The following is a 20070-nucleotide window of genomic DNA, read 5'->3' on the forward strand; positions in this document are numbered from 1 at the left end:
TACTGACAGAAATTTATTACAGGAAATTGATGAAACCAAGGATTTGGATGTAACTATAAATAGGGAATTGAAGTTTAGAGGACATATTCTGAGGAGATTGATTGTAAAGAAGAGAATGCAACTGATGGTAAGCAGATAGCAAGTGTGATAGCAAGAAGGTGAATCAAGACATGAAAGCATGGGTGTAAAAGAAGTAATAAATATTTGAGAGCTGCTCTGTATGGAGACTCAATTACTAAGGATGTGGTGAATGAGAAGGTACACGGGTTTGTTTTCCTGGAGGGAGAATGATCAGAGTGATTGAGGAGCTGGATATGAAAAGAATGCAAGTAGAATGTGAGAATGGACATTAGGTGTTGAGGAGAATAAAAGATTCTCAAGAAGGATAGATAGTATGTTGCCCAGGTATGACAGTCATGAGTTGAGACAGCAAGCAAAGATGAATAGTATGCTAGTAAAGCTGTGTGAGGGGGGGGGGGGGAATTGCAATTTGTGAACATGTGGAATGATTTTGAGTGGATGAACTGTATAAGAGAGAGACAGACTACATTTAAGTTTTGATGAGGATCAACTGGAGAGGCTGTCACTGGAAGGGAGAGTGACTGACTGTAGTGTATAGATCTGAAATAATGTGGAAGAAAAGGAAAGCAAGGTAGAAGAGATTGAAAAAGTGTCTGTGAATGGAGAAGTGTGTGAGAGAATAGGAAAACAGGGAGTGTAATGGAGGGCATAAGAAGGGAGACACTGAGAAGTGTGGATGCAATAGTGAATGTAAAGTGAAAGATTTTTGAAAAAGTGGGAAGGGGAGGAATGCTGTTGATGATCGTAAAGGAGTTATGCACATCCAAATGTAAGGGAAAAAATTCAGCAGTATATATTAGTCACTATTCCCCCCTTACAGAAATGTAAGAGGAAGAATAGTGACAGTGGTTTTGAGATGTTGCAATAGACCTGATAATGTGGAAGGCAGTGAGAATAAAGGCATAGCCGAGCAAAAAGGTGATCATTAATTGTGATTTTAATTATGATAATACAGAATGGAATGAAGGGATAGCATCTGAATGAATTAAGTTTTTAAGAGAGAACTATTTTAAGCAATATGTAACAGAGGGCATAAAAGGATCAAGGGTATGAATTTGATCCTCATCAGAGACTGTTATTATAAATGGAGTATTGAATATCTCTCAGTTGGTAAGAATGACCATAAATGATTGATCATATAGGTGGCAGCTGCCATATGAGGATTTCTGTGAAAAAGATATGTGGAACTGCAGGACTGTTGATTAGGAAAAGCTGGGGAGATAGCTTGCAACTATATCATGAAATGAGGAATTGGATGGAAAGGAGATCAATGATTCTTGGGTCCTGCTCAAGAACTATTCAGAGACTATGTCTGAGCACATTCCAAGGATCAGGAAGTTAATTAAGGTAGGTGTGAAATTATTATTATTAACATTTCATCTTGATGCAGTCAAAGACTCATCGTGGGAGGTACTCACTATTGCATACAATGCTCATCCAACTGCGTCTTAAACTGAGTCAATGTATCCACAACACTCAGGCAATGCATTCCATTCACCAACCACCTTCCATGCAAAGAACCTGCTTCTCACACCTCTTATACAGTTTTTAGCAATGGCCTCTTGTTCTACTTCCCTCTCCCATTCTATGAAAAATATTTTCCATGTATACCTGATAACAACCCCTGACCAGCTTATATGTCTCAATCATATCCCCCCCCCTTCCTCCTATTCATGATGCTCTGCAACTTACATTCTCTCAAATCTGTCCTTATACTCCACATTCCAAAGACCACTGACTACCTTTATGAATCTTCTCTGTACCCTTCCCAACATATCCTTGTCACCATGAAAACCCGGTGACCAAACCTGTGCACAATAATCCATATGAAGCCTGATCAAGGCCTTATACAATGGGATCATAACCTCCCTATTTCTGCATGTCAGGGTTCCTGCATCATTGCCATTATTCGATGTGATATTTTCAGTGTGCAATGTGGCCTCTGAATTTCAGATCCTTGTCTTCTTGCAATCACTCCTAGATCTCTTATCTCCTCTACTTCTGTTAAAGTTTCCTCACCAAGTGTATACTTTGCATCCCGTTGTTGTTTACCAAATCTCAAAACCTTACACTTGGCAACATTAAACTGACAGTTCCACTTACCTGCCCATTCATGCAATCTATTCATGTCTTCTTGTATGGCATTAACATCAGCCTGATTGTGCATTGCTCTCCCCAGTTTTGCATCATCCACAAACAGCTGGATATCACTAGTTTAACCCAACCCAATATCATTAACACACAAATTGAACAACAATGGCCCCAAAATTGACCCCTGCAGCACACCACTGGTGACCTTTCTCTTTTGAGATACTGCACTTCCATATACAACTTTCTGATACCTCTTCAACAGCCAGTCACTGATCCAACACGGAAGTCTGTTTCAATTTATTTAAGAGCTTGTCATGTGGCAGTCTATCAAAAGCCTTTGAAAAAATCCAAGTACACCACTGTATATCTCCCTTGTCCAAAGTATTTGTCACCTAAGTACACCACTGTATATCTCCCTTGTCCAAAGTATTTGTCACCTAAGTACACCACTGTATATCTCCCTTGTCCAAAGTATTTGTCACCTAAGTACACCACTGTATATCTCCCTTGTCCAAAGCATTTGTCACCTTGTTATAGTACATAAGTTAGTGAAACATGGTCTCCTCTTAACAAACCCATGCTGACAACCACAGAGAATACTGCTGTTATCAACCCATTTCTGTATCCTACTTCTCACCAATCTCTCCAGGACCTTCACAACTCCAGATATACAGACCAGCCTATAATTTGAAGCTACAGCCTTATCACCACCTTTATGCAGTGGGACAATTTTGCCCTCCTTCCACTCCCTTGGAACCTGTGCTGTTGCAAAACTCTTATTAAACAGGCATGCTAATGCTACTGCCAGTTCCCTGGAACATTCCCTTAAGATGTGCGGTGATGTGTCATCAAATCCTATCCCCATATTAATATGAAGGTTATTTATTTCCTCAAATATCTCTTGCTCACTCATAATTAAGCTATGTTCCTCCTGATTCCACCCTGATCAGGATGAAACACCCTTATAAATTGATCACTGAATACCTCAACACTGTTGGCATGCGATCTGGAAGAAAAAGAAGACATGAAGGCAGTATAAGATGAGCAGTAAGAATCAGCTGCATGATAAGTACAAAGAAGTGAGGAAAGTTGACTCCCTAGGTAAGGGTAGCAAAAGGTGAACTATGAACAGATAGATAGCAAAGAAAAAAAAACTCTGCAGCAGTTATCATTTCACCATTCAGTATCATCTGTCCATACACATTCTTTCGATATGTGGCCAACAGAAGAATGATTATGGAAGGATGATACTGAATGGTGGAATGATAACCACTGCAGAGGATATAGTTAAGCTACTAAATGAGGAATTCATAAAGGTATATATTATTAAAATGAATGTGATATCATGCAGAGCTTGAGTGCAGTGAGAAGGAAAGACAGAGAATAGTGTGTGAGCTGGAGGTATATGGGAAATTGAGTAAACATGATGTTAATAAGGAGGCCATAGGACTTGATATATCACTGTTTGAGAAAATGTTCCAGGGAGCAACAGCTTTGACATACTTGTTTAACATGATTCTTATAATGGGCCAAGTTCAAAGAATAGGAAAGAGTAGAAAATTGTTTTGTTTCATAAATGGAGGTGATAAGACTTTGAATTATAAGCCAGCCTATGTCTGGAATTGTGGGTAAAAATATTAGAGCAGTAAGAAGGACCAATATTCAGAGGTGCCTTGATAAGTCACACTCTCTTTGATGGACTGCATGGGTTTGCTAAAGTAGATCATGTTTTAGCAGTTCTATTTACTTATTATAACAAGGTAACAAACATGTTGAAACACAGTGGCATAAATTTTGCAAAGGCCTCTGAATGCTAAATGATAATTTGGGAATTAAACTGGAATGGATGAAGTTGGATAGTAAATTAGCTGATACCTATCAGAGCCAATAGTAGATTGGCTGTCTGATATCTATCAGACAGCCAATCAATATCTCAGAAGAGAAAAGTTGTAGACTGTATACCTCAGTCACTATGAGTTATTACCAGATTAACATGAATGAGGTTTTTCATAGAATGGGAAGTGATGATGAGAATGAGAGGCCATATCTGGAAGATGTATAAGGAGGGTGGGGGAGATGGGGTAAGAAGTAAATTTTTTGTATGGAGAACGGTGGATGATTGGAATGCACTGCCTCAAAGTGTGGTGAGTGTGGAAATGGCGAATGCATTTAAAGCATGGTATAGGCTAGGTGTATGTGTAACAGTTTGACTATCCAAGAGTTATTTTGTGTTTACTAAATAGATAATGATAAGAACTCATATTTCTTATTCCACACAACTTATACTGACTCTCAGATCATTTGTAAAAGCCACTACTATCATTCAACTTCACAGTCAATATAACACTTTCAATCTTACCTTTAAACAAGCATTTCTTGTGCTTGTTTAAAGGTAAGATTGAAAACACAACCAGTACAAAATTACACGATAACCATGGTAATAAACTTTAACGAAAGTACAGATATTTTGTACCGAAAATAACAGTACATCATCAGTGTGTAGAAACAAGCAAATCAAAGAACAGGAAGTACATACAATTGGTTTACTGATTAAAAATCAATATCTAGAATTCCAAGCACAAGTTTCACTGTAGTGTCAATAAAAGGACAAAGAGATATTTCCACAATTTATTTTATTTTATAACAGTAGTCATTACATTCTAGTAGTTCATAATGAGACAGAAGCAATGTATATTTTCTCTCTTTACATATGAAACATACATTAAGATTTTTTATTATTACTGCTATTTTTAAATCATAATTAAAAATGTATCCAAATTTTAACTAGTTAAAATTTATATAGTTATATAAATAGAATGCTTCACATAAATACACTGAGTTAAGAATTAAATAAATAAAAATGATATATGGTTTAGATAAAATACAAGTATTTATAGATATATTTATTCATCATATATTGAAGAAATTTAGTTTAAATCAAAATTTAAAGATTTTAATTTTGCACATATGACAAATATATCCTGTGTTATGATGCCATTACCATGATAACGGTGTGCAAAGTAAAGCAATTCTGATAATCTGTTATTATATTGTATTCCAATTCTGATCTGAACACCTTTAAATATACATTGAAACATTTTTTAAAAATCTACATTTTGTTATGCATTTATGTGATTTACATTTACAATCTGAGATATAGTACTCTAATTCCATGAAGATGCCAATATATTCACAAATGCCATAGAGTTACAGGACTCATTGCAGGAAGGCCACCTTAGACACAGGAAAGTTTATCATACCACTTCTTTAAACCTGTTCAAAGTCTGCACTCTACTGAATGGGTAAAGGAGAAGAGAATTAATGTGTTGGGGGAAGAGTTATTTTCCACAATATACTTGTATTTATCACTTCCATTAAACATGGAAGTGATGAAGAGTCTTCTGAATTCTAACTTGCTATGCAGCAAATCTATCAAACACCTTAGCAAAGCCTCTAGAAATATTACTGGCTATGCAACTCTGTCTGCTGCTGTATCTAATATTTAATATAAAATGTAAGTTATTAGCACAAAACCTACCATTAGCTCTATTTTGTGTCTTATATCCGAGATCTATGGGATATAAAACAACCACTTTCCAGTACCTTAAATGTCAGTTCAGAAATACAAAATAGTAATTTCAGGCTGGTTTGGCATCACATCACTCTTGTGCATCAACTTTTCCTATAGCAAGTCTATTATAACCAAGTCAGGAGCACCTTCAATTCTTCAGCACATTTTCTAAAAACATATAATGTCATTCAGTCCCACTACCTTCTAGTATCCCTTTCCCCAGCTTTACAAAATCCACTTTCACATAAACCCTGAAGAAATATTTATTAAATGAGAGTTTACATTTTCATCACTGACTATATCACTACCTCCATCATTTAAAGCCGTTCTTCCTCCTATATATAATTATTACAGATAATCATTAAACTGATTGTTAATATGGAACAGAAATCCAGAGCATAATAGATCAAGATTTTCATATTGATTTGAAAATACAAATTTTCAAAAAGAAGGTCCCTGCAGCAGAAGCCTTTGAACTGGTAAATATTGCACAATAACTAAGTGAAGAAGACAATCAAGTACTATCCCACTATATAGATTCCCATTATTAACTGATGAAATCAGAATTTGCAGACTGAGATGGCTTGAGAACATGGACAAAATGGTAAAATAAAGAAAGAATAGTTAAACAAGCACTAAAGATGAGGTGTGATGGAAGTGCCCTAGAGGAAGACCACATCAATGAGAGGAACACATGTGAAAAGATTTTGCTGAGATAACAATTCTGGATTGGACTGAAAAGTTCAGGACATAAAAGTAGAAGTGATACTTGCAGGGAAAAATTTTCAAGGTATAAGAAGATTCAACAGATTTTCAATTTTCAGAAGTTGTTTATGTAAAATTAATTGTATTTCTTGAAAAACTAAATTCATGTGTACAATGTAAATTTATACAATGACACACAAATAGTGCATATAGAAATTATCAGCTTGTTTTTCTGATAATTTCTACAAATAACCAAAATTATGATTCAGTTCTTTTTAGGTCTGTTCCTAATTTAATAACACCTTTACCATGGTAACCTGGAACATCATAACCCAAAGTATATCTGCATTTCGCTCCTTCTCAAATGGTGTGTAATTTAAATATTAGTCAGCAGACATAAAATATTCTATTTGTATATTTACTTTTTAAACATTACCACGCACAATCAAAAGACGCTGGATAAATACATTACCTTTAATAATCACATATTTTATTTTTTTGTTATCAACAGTATATGGTAAATGATAAAGTGAATCATTAATACAGATACTGTAGAAATCAGGCATGGACATAATCTGCATATTAAAACGTTTTTTAGCACAAAATGGAAAAGAAGGAAGTTTCTCATGAGTTTTCCATTCTTTATTTTTATATGCACTCAGAAGAGCAATAGGTCCACTCCAAGAAGCTTTCAATTGAAGGCCAATCTCAGGACTTTTTGAGTCATCAGTTGCTAGATCAATAGTAAATCTGAAAATAAAAATTTCACATTTCATTCAGAGTTGAACACAAACTGTGAAAGAAATTAAATGAATAATTATCATGATAATAAACTACACAACAAATTATATTAAACTTGCCAAAAATTATATTCTTGTTTAATCCTTTCTCCAAGTGCAAGCAAACAAAGTTAGCACATGAAATATCTTCACAACTAGGCTATCTGTATATATATAGAGGCTGATAATTTCACATCAATTGTCTTAATATCCCATAATGCAAAGCACACATCCTTTCTGATGTGTATAATATTTTGCATTGTAGCTAGGATTACTACTCACTGTGGGCAGCACAAATGTGGATATATATATACACACAAAAGCAGCCTAGTCATGAAGATACTGCACAAGCAGTATTTGTTTGCTTACGCTTGGATAAGGATTAAACAAATTTTTGGCAAGTTTAATTTAATTTCTAACTAAAGGGGAAAAACCTTCTACAATAAGTTACATATTTGTGTTGGAATTCACATCATACTCAAATATATATGCCATGGGTTTGAACACTACTGCAAGCATGTAATACAAAGCCAATAAGAAAACATGCACAAACAAAATGTAATGCTTGAAATTTCCACAACTACCACCAAGTTTTAATGAAATTCAAACTATTTCATTTTAATCAACAATATGCTTTCCCATTTTGTGCGCCACCTTGCATAGACCAGGTCTATCATCTTTTTAAAAATATGTTCATCTTTGTTTTTCCCTGCTATGATATGCTACCCCACTACGCTTCCAATATTATTACGTGACACCTCCAGGGCATCCAAAGACTCATCGTGGGAGGGTACCTACTCTAAACTCTCCATCTCCGCCACTCAATCCACCAAATGCAACATCGTGGGAGGGTACCTACTCTACAACTCTCCATCTCCACCAAATGCAACAAACACCAACGCTATCTACTGCCCCCACCACCACTAGTATTTTCATAGACAATCACAAACATCCATGCCCACAGCGGGATTTGAACCCACAGCCTTTTGGCTGGAGAGCAGATATGCTAACTACTCAGCCAACCCCCAATGGACTCAGGTAACACTGAGTCCAGTGGGGTCTGGAGGGGATAATGATAAATATAGAAGCAGTGACATTTTTATGCTTTATACTAATGTAAGGAGTATCTGGATTAAAGAAAATGAATTGGTGGAGCTGATAACATCAGCCTGGCCAAAGATTATTGAGATCACTGAGCTGTGGTTGATGCAAAATGATATAATAACAGGAATACAAGTAGCAGGGTACAGCATTTTTCAGCAGGATAGGAAAACGTGGTGATGGCGGAGTACTGCTTATGATAAGTGATGACTTATGTCCTCTAAGAGTGGAGGCTTTGGAAGACAGTGACACTAATGATTTTGAAAGCATATGGTGTGAGGTAGAGGTGGGCAAGACAGGATATTTAAGTGGGGTGTTGCTACAAGCCAAGGAGTACATAGAGGTGGGGAGCAGGAGATGTTTAGACAGTTGAGTTTGGCAAGTGCAAGAAGAGCGATTGTTATGGGATATTTTAACTACAGCAGTACAAGCTGGGAAGAGGAAAATGCCTGTAGTAATAAGGGAATGGAATTTCTAGAATTCTTGAGGGACAACTGTCTGTAAGAGAGGGAAAAAGAGGTTCAAGAGTTTTGGATTTGGTCATAGCATCAGAAGAGCTGATAACTGAGATGACATCTCATTGGAGAGAGTGACTATGTGGTTTTGACATGGAAGATGAATAAACATATGCAATGTGGAATTATAAAGCAGGGTGAGTATAATAGTCTTAGATATCAACTCGGGGCAATTCCATAGAGCGTGGAATTGGAAGGCCAGGATATCATTAGTGCTTGGGAAATGGTGAAGGAATATTTGTTAGCAGCAACAGTAAGCTGTATTCCATGAAGAAGAGGACACAATTTGATGTAAAGTGGATGACAAACAATATCAAATAAAGTGCAGGTGAAAAAGAGATTACAGAAGAGATATAAGGAGAGGGATCAAGAGCAGATGCATGAAGAATATGACTCAGGCCAGGAAAGTGATTAGTATGGTGAGGAAGGCAAAACTGGAATATGAGAAGAGATTGGCACTAAGATCCAAAGAAAATCCTAGGGAATTTTTTAGCTATGTGGCCAATAGGAGGAGAAATGATTGTGGAAAAATGACATTGTGGGATAAAATGGGAATAGAGTGACTGATACAGAGGACATAGTGGAGTTGTTCAATGAGCACTTTATTGAGTATTTGATCCTCGAAGAGAAGGTTTTAATACTAGAGGGGAAGGGCCACTGTCGGTGCCAGGTTATTTTGCGCCATAGGCAAAGTTTACAAGCGTGCCCCTTATTTCATAAACTAAAATGTTTCTAATTGACATTAAACAAAATAAAATTGTCTTTCCAGTTAAATTAATAGGGCTTTTTTTATTCATTTGAAAATTCTCTGTTATAATTCAGTTACAAAATACCGAAATTTAATATTTTAAAATGTTAACGTTTTAAAATATTTATCTTAACTGAATTTTAAATAGCAGTAAGTTCAAATCATTTATGTAAGGAACAAAAAAGAACCAAGAGTTAAATAGTAAAATAGTGTGATGTGTGAGGTATAAGGAAAAAGAATCGATAACTAAATCATATATCACAATTTAATTTTGATATTTTAGTAAAGTATGAATAAAGCATAGCTTAAAGTTTTGCACCCTAGGCGGTTGCCTAGTTTGCCTAAATGGTGGCACCGGCCCTCAGATTTAGAGATGCAAGAGGAGAGTGTGTTCCAAATATTGAGTAATCTGGACATCAGTAAAGCAGTGGGACTGGATGGTATTTCACCATGGGTTTTGAGAGAATATGCTAAAGAACTGACAGCTCCTTTGACCTGGCTTTTCAATGAAAGTCTGGCTATGGGAAAGGTACCGAAAGAATGGAAGGAAGGAAAGATAGTGTCATTGCATAAGGGTGGTAGTAGACTGGAAGTGTCTAATTATAGGCCAGTTTGTGTGTCATCAGTAGTTGTTAAAGTCTTGGAGAAGTTAGTAAGGGACTATATACAGCATTGGGAAGATGAGGGTAATGTTATCTGTGAGAATCAACATGGATTTTTTAAGGGATGCTCTTTCTTAAGTAATATGATTGCCTTTTATAATAAAGTGACAAGAGCAGTTGATGAGGGAAAGGCATACACTGTCATTTTTTTGGATTTTGCAAAGGCATTTGACAGGGTGCCACATGATAAGCTGATATTTAAGTTACAGCACATGGGTTGAGATGTTGAGTTAGTCAACTGGATTTAGAAGTGGCTGTCTAATAGGTATCAGAGAGTTGTGTATGGTGGGACAATATCGGAAGCAGAAGGTTACAAGTGGGGTTCCACAGGGCTCAATACTGGGACCTGTATTGTTCTTTATATACATGACATTGTCAGTGGATTGCAGGGGGGGATATTCAGTTGGTTGCGGATGATGTGAAGCTGGGAAGGGTTATTAGTAATAGTACAGATGTGGTGGCACTGCAAGAGGATTTGAATAAACTAGACAGATGGGCAAATGAATGGGGGAACCGGTATAAGCAGCAAAATGTAAAGTCTTGAAGTTTGGGATACATCGATGGGAGGTTGCATACTCTATTGGAGGAGCTGTACTGGAGGAAGTAGGGGAACAAGAGATCTGGGGGGTGATGATCAATAGTAAACAATTCAGGAAGCATATTGCAAAGGTGGTTAAGGTAACCTAGAGGATTGCTGCAATACTGAGGACGCTGAAGAAGGAGAGGTGATATGATCTAGACTTTTAAACTGTTAAGAGGCAGTTACGGGGTAGATCCTATTGAGTTCTTTCACTTGGTGGAGCAGCAGGAAGGAGCAATGCAAGGGGCCATCTCTGGAAAGTACGAAAGGAAAGTGTGAGGATGAGGAGTGGTTTCTTTTCATGGAGGGTGGTGAAACCATGACATGCATTGCCTGATAGAGTGGTAAGAGCAAGAACAGTCAATGAGTTCAAGGAGTGGTATGATAGACTTTGTTTCCTAGGAAGGACCTCCTGCGATGAGTCTCTTGACTCCATGGAGGCCTGAATAATAATAATAACCTTTCATTATGTTCTGATTATTCATTAAATGCCATTGTTGCTCAGGACGTTACATGTATGGTTAACTTATTATTAATTTATTATCTATTTGTGCATTGCTATCTTGTAATATTAATGTACACTAGTAAGATATCAAAATCGGGACATGCTGCTGAAGTGGTATTATTAAGTAAACTCTTTTGTAGAGCAGAGCTAAATAGGATCATTTAAAAATTTAATAATGGTTATTTTAATGAAAACTAGTATAAAAGTACTAAAATAAAAAAATAGTGTTCAGAATAGCATGGTTCTAGGATAGAAGATGCCAATTATAGACCAGTCTGTATAGCTGTTGTAGTCATGGTGTTGGAGAGACTAGTTTGGAGTAGAATACATGATTGAGCTAATAGACATAGGATTTTTTTGATGATCAACATGAATTTGTAAGGGATAGGTCTTAGAAATTTATTTGCATTTTATAAGGTTGGATAATGGAGATTCATGTACAGTGATATTCTTAAACTTTTCAAAAATGTTTAATAAACTGGTTTGCAAGCTACAGAGGATGGAAATGGATAATACATTGGTTAGATGGATAAGAGACTGACTCTTGGAATCAGTTTCTTATCCATCCCAGTAAGTTGTGCATGATGGAGCAGTGTCTCAAAAAAGGAAGGTGACCAGTGGTATGACCATGATTCTGTTCTCAAGGCCCCTGCTGTTTAATTGTTTGTAAATTATATTTCATGCGGACTGACTAGGGATCTTCAGTTGTTTGCTGATGCAAAAGTTGAGGAGAATTATAAAGAGCACCACTGATGTTAATTCCCTTCAGGAAGATTCGAACAGACTTTTAGCGGAGTTATAGACAAATCAGTGGCGTTATAGTTTTAATATTAATAAGTGCAAGGTGTTGCATTTTGGTGTGTGCAGAGATATAAGGATGTACTATATTGAAGGAAGAGCCTCAGTCGGTATAGACGAAGCCCTTTGGTTGGAAAGACCTGGTTTGGATTCCATTCCAAGACATGAGGAACCTTGCAGTAGCACACCTAGGATTTAATCTTGGAGGGGGCCAAGCACTCAAGATTTAATATTGGGGGGGGGGCAAGTTGAGTAGCGATTTGAGAATGCACACTACATTGCATACGACCTAACTGAGCACTGCAGTGATTGCCAATACATGATACCCATGATCTCCTCTGGCCCAGCTTGGGCAAACGAAGTAGCGCTCGGTCCGCAAGCGCACTACTTCGTTCGCCTTGCATTCACAGCGGACGGGATTCCTGAGAGCTATAGGGTATTCCCACCTTATGTGGATGCTAATTCATTAGTAGTATAGAAACAGAAGACACAACATAAATTTAAAAAAATGACTTAATTAGGAAAAGATTTTTGGAAAATTTTCTAGTGTTTTTTCCTTTGGGGGGGGGGGGGCTTGGCCCCCTCCCTGGGTGCACCACTGGATGGTAGAGAGTTAACAGAAACAGACAAAAGAGTTGAGTTAGTCATTTTGCAAGGATATACCATCCAGGTGGAGTAATACAGCACCAGATATGACATTAACTGATGCAAAAATAGAGATAGACAAATGAGAGGTACTCAGAATATCAGAACCTTAATAGAAATATGACCATGGGATTAGATGGGATAGCAGCCGATGTATTGTGAGAATTTTTGTGAAGGGAATTAGAAGTTACTCTGACCAAGCTGTTTAATTTAAGCCTTAGCTCTGGAAATATGTCAAGGGGACAGGAAAAGGATAAAATAGTTTTACTGCATGGAGAGACTCCAAGACAGGTAGAAATTACAGACCAATCACTAACTGAAGCATGGTGGTTAAGGTATTGGAGAAGTTATTAAACAGCAGAATACAGGAATGAACAGGAAAATGATTATGGGACAGAATGGATTTGTGAAAATAAAGTCTTGTCTAAGTAATTTGATCCCTTTTGCAACATTGAGGCATGGTTCCCTTGTTCTTGTTCCTTCTACCATATAAAATATTTCTGCCAGAGTCAATCTGGTAAATGCCTCTCAACAGCTTTAAATGTCTCAATCCCCCCCCCCCCTCCCTTCATATTCTGTCCACGAAACTCTATAGTTTGCATGCCCTTGGTCTATTTTCATAACCAATATTGTGTAATTCTGATATCATTTCATTATCTGCCTCTTTACCCGCTCACTCACCAGATCTGAACACAGTAATCCAGATGTGTTCCAATCAGGGCTTTAACAATGGAACCTCTGGATCTACTTCACAACTTTTGCAATATGTCCTCTGAACTTTCAAACTTCTATCTACAATCACCTCAAGATCCTTTGCTTCCTCTACTTCTTGTAGTATAGCTCCATCATGTGAAAATGAATTCATTTGCCCACCTTTCCAGTTCATATCCTCCTTGAGGAATCATAACAGTTCTATTCTAATAACCCCAATAAGCTCATATAATCTACAAACAACTAAATAGCTTTGACATAAAGAGTGAATAGTAACAGTCCCAGTATACTGAACTCTATGGAATCACATTCATACTCTCAGATACTGCTCCTCCATATGCAACACTCTATCATCAAAACCAGCTGTTAATCCAATCCACTAACCTGATCCACACCCACTTAAATATCAGTTGTCATGTGACACCCTATTAAATGCCTTTGCAAATCCAAAATTATGTATGCCTTATTCTCCATTTCTCTTGTTACTCTATTATAAAAATTAACCAGATTACTAAAACACGAGTGCCAACATGCTGGCCTTCATAAATAATATTGCCCTAATTTGCTGAATTCTTTATGCAAGTCTTACCAATGTTTCCAAACTTTTAACACCTACAGAAGAAATACAAACTGTTCTATAGTTTAATACCTTCATTCTACTGCCACTCTTATGGAATGGCAGTAGCTTATCTTCCTTCTGCTCCTTAGAAACTTTCCCAATCTGAACATACAATACAATTTCTCAACAGATGATTTATGCTCTCTCTCTCAGGTCTGCACTAATCATCATTATCATATCTTTCACATTTTCTCTTCATTACAATTGCCACACTTACTATTGTTCCTAAAGGTAAGATAAGCACTTCTTTAACATTCTTTTCTCTTCCGCTTTCTCTCATCTCTTTATCTTATGCTTCTGCACCCTCTTGACTTTTTCATATTTCCTCTCTTTCTCTGTATTTCCCATTCTCTTGCCTTCTTCTCTCCCTTTCTCTCACACCTACTTTTGTTCTTCTTGCACCAGCTAACCTCTCTAGTCTCTGAATCTCTTTATTCATCCTTGTCAACTCAGTCTTCATCTCTTCCATTTCCTTTTTCAGCAGTTCTATTTCTCTCACTCTCTCTTAACATATCCTACTTTTCCCCAAGATTCAAGATACAGGAAAACCTTGCTTAACGCAGATTCGATATGCACGATAATCAGTTAGAGCGACTGAGTGAAATTATACTATTTCCTGCTTTAAGCAAGTGATTAATTAGTTAACGTGATTTTTTTACATTACATGAAATTTTACATTAAGCGAAATTTCTTGTCATCAATCTGCAGCGAGCAGAAAAGCTGGAAATCATTAAGAGACATGAAAGTAGTGCTAGACCTGGGATACAGCGAGTCTACAGTTTGGACTATATTAAATAAGAGCAAAGAATACAAAGAAGGAAAAGTTGCTACAGCTTCTTTAAGCATGCAGATCACCCAAAATAGAAGCCATTTAATGATCGAGATGGAGCATCTTCTATCACTCTGGATTAAGGATTATAACCAAAAAAGAATACCTCTTAGTACAGGGAATATTCAGGTAAAAGCTCTTGATATTTTTACCTCATTGAATTCTCATCTCATCTTCCTTTTATCCTCTTTAGCAATTAAAGAAGACATCAATTGCCTTATTTGGCTGAAATCTTTAAAGATGAATTGGCCAGCAAATAGAAGCAGAAACTGCATATATAATATTTCAACCATCATCAGAACGTTGTACAAACCTGGCAAATTAAAACTAATAGAGTTTTAATTTGCATAATTAACATAAAAAATGCAAGCATATTTTATTCAGGAAGAAAAGATAACCATCACAGAGGTGTAGCACTAATCATTAAAAAATGGCTTCTAAACTCAATAGTTGACATAAGACCAGTTTCCTCTAGAATCATCTCAGTAAGATCAAAGCCAAAGAAAAAGAATTAAAAAAAATAAAAGAATATATATATATATATATATATATATATATAAATAATAGAAGTTTATGCCCCAGACCAGTCACATGAAGAGGAGGAATATAGCCAATTTTTTGATCAGGCAAACAAGTACAAGAGATATCTTGATTATTATAGGAGATTTTAATGTCAAGATCAGTCAGTACTCTGAAGATAAAGCAGAAGTAATGGGAAAATTTGGTCATGGAGAGATGAATGAGAGAGGAGAGGACTTGATTAATTTTTGCAAAATAAATCAACTGTTAATCACAAATGCCTTATTCTACCACAGGCCACAACACAAATACACCAGGACATCACCAAACAAAGAAATCAAGAACTGCATGGACTATATAATCGTTAATAAGAAATGGAAACATTCCTTCCAAAATGTCAAAGCATTAAAAAAGATTGACATGGATACAGACCATGAACTACTATCAGCCAAACTAAAAATCAGTTTCAAAAGAAAGAGAATAAGCCACCAAAAACAAAAGAAGATAAACATCTCAAAACTCAATGATAGCTTGACAAGATCTGTCAGAGAATATTAAAAGAAAAATTAAATAATCTTGCTTTAGATACAGTCTCGGAGACTTGGAAAAAAGGTAAATAAATTATTAAAGAAACAGCAACAAAATACCTGGGCTACCAGACAAGAGTAAATAAAGATTGGCTTACACCAGAGATTTTGGACTTATGGGAGAGAAAAAGAATGTCCAAAACTAACCTCTCGAAAGAAGATCATGAAGAAAATAGAATATTATACAAAAATTTGAAAAAAGAAATAGACAAAAAATGCAGATTAGCAAAAATCATATTTAGAAGAAAAAACAGGAATATGTGAAGAAGCATACAAAAAGCATGACTCCAAGACCATTTACGAAATAGTTAAAGAGATAACTAGTACATACTCACCCAACCCAGTTTCAACACTGCAAAAAGATGGAAGCACAACAAGTAGCCATGAAACAATAAAAGAAATATGGACTAATCATTTTAATGAAACATTTGCAGCTGAAGAAAATATAGATCAAGACACTTCTGACACCAAAGAAATACTAGATGAAGAAATGAATAGAGCAATCAAACAAATGAAAAATAATAAAGCACCAGGAATAAACAAATTCAAAAAGAACTTCTAGAAAAAGGGGAAGAAAGCATAATAAATTACCTAAGGGAACTGTTCAACAAAATACTAATGAAAGGAAATTTACCAACAGAATGGAGAACAGGCCAGATCATACCCATCCACAAAAAAAGGAGATGTCAGATATAGACTAACTATAGACCTATCACCCTTCTAAGCCATTGCTGTAAAATATTCATCAGGATTCTTCAAAACAGAGTTAAACATTACTATGAAGAACAGATGGAAGAAGAGCAAATAGGATTTAGAAATAGCAGAAGCACAATAGATGCAATTTTCAGATTAAGCAGATTAGCAGATCTTATGAGAGACAAAAATAAAAAAACTCGACTGCTGTTTTATCGACTTCAAACAGGCTTTTGACTCAATAAACATTAATATTCTAGAAAACAGTGGGTTCAACAAATACCAATTAAATTGTATCAAAAATTACTATTCAGAAATGCAAGCAATAGTGAATTACAAAAACATAGAAATACATCAAATAGCAATTAAAAAAGGAGTTATGCAAGGCTGTCCGTTGTCACCATATTTATTCGACCTGTACCTAAAAGAAGTAGCAGACGAAGGACTACAGATGTGTGAAGGCATAACTGTAAATGGAAGAAATATAAGACATTTAAAGTATGCTGATGACATAGTTATCATTATAGACAGCCAAGAAAAATTAGAAAATATCCTGACCAAGCTGCATCAAACAAGTAACAAATATGATATGAAAATCAATTTTAGTAAAGCAAAACTAATAGTAATAGGAAGAAAAAGGGAAGCAATCCAAATGAAAATAGGAAACAATAATATAGAACAAGTAAAGCAGATCAATTACCTAGGTTCAATGATCACTGAAGATTTAGACTATTTCGAAACCATCAAACACAGAATCAATAATGGATGGATAACAATGGGCAGACTACAAAAAAGATGAAACAAAGAACTCAAATTAAAGATATATAAAACAATGATAATTCCCACTGTACTCTATGGTTCAGAATGCTGGATCTTAAGAAAAAAGAAACGGATAAACTCAATGCCTTTGAAATTAAATGCCTAAGAAAAATCAATAAAACAAATTGGACAGAAAGAAAAAAAACAAATGAAAAAGTCAGAGAACTTAACTTTAAAGAAACAATAATTACAGCACCAAAAAAAAGATCCAACTAAGCTGGTTTGGACACGTTTCAAGAATGAACCAGAAAGACTACCAAACATATTAAATGGTAGAATTGAAGGACAGCCCAGCAGAGGAAGACCAAAAAGAAATGGATCGGCAACATTGAAGAAAGCATCCACTTAAACTCCATAATAGAACTTCATAAAAAGACAGCAGACAGAAAGAAATGGCAAAAATTCATCTTTGAGGAACTCAACCCACCATGAGTGGAAGAGAAGAAGAAGAAAAAGAAGACAGGGTGGAATCTGGTATTCTCTGCATCTTTCTGTTAGTTGAGTGATAGTGTGAATGTGATCTATTGTCAAAAAGCCTTTTTTGAAACTGGCCTGTTCTTTGTAGTTATTTTCATTGATGGAGGTTTGTATTCTATTTAGGATGACTCTGGCAAATATTTTATATGTGTGTGATAATAGACAAATGGGTCTGTAATTACTGATGTCTTCTTTATTACATTTTTTGTGCAGAATTATGGTCTTTGATGGTTTCCATTCGGTAGATGCTTTCCTTAATTGTATATATTGAGTAAATTTTTCTGCTAGAGCTTTAAAGAGTACTTGTCCACCCATTTTTAATTCCTCAGATTTTATACCGTCAATTCCTGGTGATTGGTCATTTTTCATATGGTGGATAACCATTTTTACTTCTTCAGGTAGACAGATGGTATTTCCAAATTTTCCAAAATTTCATTTGGTACCAGAGCTGTGACTACTTATTTAGATGAGTAAAGGTTCTCATAAAACGATTTTTATTAATTTTTCCATTTCACTTCTGCTTGTGTGTCTGTTTCCTTGATTGGAATTATAGCAAATGTGCTATAATTCCTCTGCTAGTTCCACAACTTTCTTATTAATGCTTGTTACATTGATGGTTCCTCTTCTCAACTGAGTTTGAGGTTATTCCATTAGCTGAGCTAATCCAGTCAGCTTATTATAATAATATAATGGCAACATGTAAGCTTAATATTGAAAACTGCTAGGAATGTGTAGAAGGAGACGAAAGAGATAATGGACTCAGGGGTGACAGAAGAAAAGACATGAAATTTATGAGCAATGATCAATAACTATGAGGGCAATCTATAATATTATGGCAATGATGAGAAAGACTAACATGTAGAAACAGAGGCTATAGTACTACTGCATATGGACATATGTACATAGAATGAATTACTTGGTTTTTAAGGAGATGAAAAGTTTTGGAAAGGGTCCAGAGAAAAGTGAGTAAGGGTGGTGTCAAGTCTCTAGATTTTGGGGTATGAAAAGAATAGATTGATGGGAATGCCATTTGTAGAACTGGATGAGGAGAGGTGATCTCATTAATAGAGAGAAAATTTTACATAGAGTATAAGGAGACTGGGGAAGAATAAGAGGTCATTTCTGTAAAAGTTGAATAAGAGGAGTGTGAGCAGGGGAAGAAGAGCTAAGTTTTTGCTTGGATAAAAGATTAATAGAGCACACAGCATTGCCTGAGAGTATAGTAAAGTGCAGAAACATTAATTGACTTAAGGTTCAGTTGATAATCACTGTGTTTAGTGAGGATCCCCTCCCACACAATAAGTCTTTTCACTCTATGGAAAAGAAGTGATGATGATGATGATGATAATAATTAAAGTAATCACACTGAAAATTTTACAAAATGACAGAATGTACTTACTGAGATGGTGATGAATCAACAATCCCAGTTAAAACGATGACATCATCAGTTGAAAATGCGTCCAATGCACAAGTAACTGGAGTCTTCTAAAATTACAATAATCTTCATTACATATCTAGTCTTTACTTCTTTTTTTTTTTTTTAAATAAGCAATAATATGTTATTAATACTGGATCTCAGAGGGAATCCCACATTTGCTCTCTAAGGGGTCCACTTTCATTATTTGTATCATATCACCCCTTAAATTATTGTCAACATACTTTCACAACTCTTTTTACAAGGCATTCCAAAACTGTTCACTATTCTTGTTATTTCTTTATTAAATGAAATAATTTATAAAATTAAGATAAACTTAAAATTGATTTAACATACATACAAAATTCAAAATGAATTACATGTCTACAGGGTATTTGCTAACTTCAACAGTATATTTTTCTTATGATATTTGTAATAAACATAATATTTTAAAGAAAGAAATGATTATTAAAAGATATCATTGGTGATGATATATTATTCTCTCTCTCCCTCCACCCACCTCACACTTTCCTGCAATTTATTTCTAGACATTATGGATATCTGCAACTCAAACTTCCTACATTGAATAATACTGAATCTAGTTTAAAACTATTTTCATAA

The 20070-nt window shown here is 35.6% G+C and overlaps 1 protein-coding gene across 2 annotated transcripts in view; it reads right to left on the bottom strand.

Moving 5' to 3' along the window:
- Nucleotides 1-4788: 4788 nt before the first annotated feature.
- The window catches only part of LOC150097601 (32 kDa beta-galactoside-binding lectin-like), a 144022-nt gene continuing 128740 nt past the window's right edge, over nt 4789-20070 (bottom strand). For both annotated transcript variants that reach the window (XM_090407758.1, XM_090407759.1), the window contains 2 exons: nt 19435-19520; nt 4789-7198 (listed from right to left, as the gene is read on the bottom strand). In XM_090407758.1, coding sequence (XP_090263884.1) covers nt 6874-7198; nt 19435-19520 — 411 coding nt within the window. In that variant the 3' untranslated portion in view covers nt 4789-6873. The remainder of the gene's footprint in view (nt 7199-19434; nt 19521-20070) is intronic.

This window comes from Typopeltis vanoorti, chromosome 17 (assembly GCF_054136105.1).
Source record: "Typopeltis vanoorti isolate ZY-2024b chromosome 17, IOZ_Tvanoo_1.0, whole genome shotgun sequence".
NCBI classification, from domain to species: Eukaryota; Metazoa; Arthropoda; class Arachnida; order Uropygi; family Thelyphonidae; genus Typopeltis; species Typopeltis vanoorti.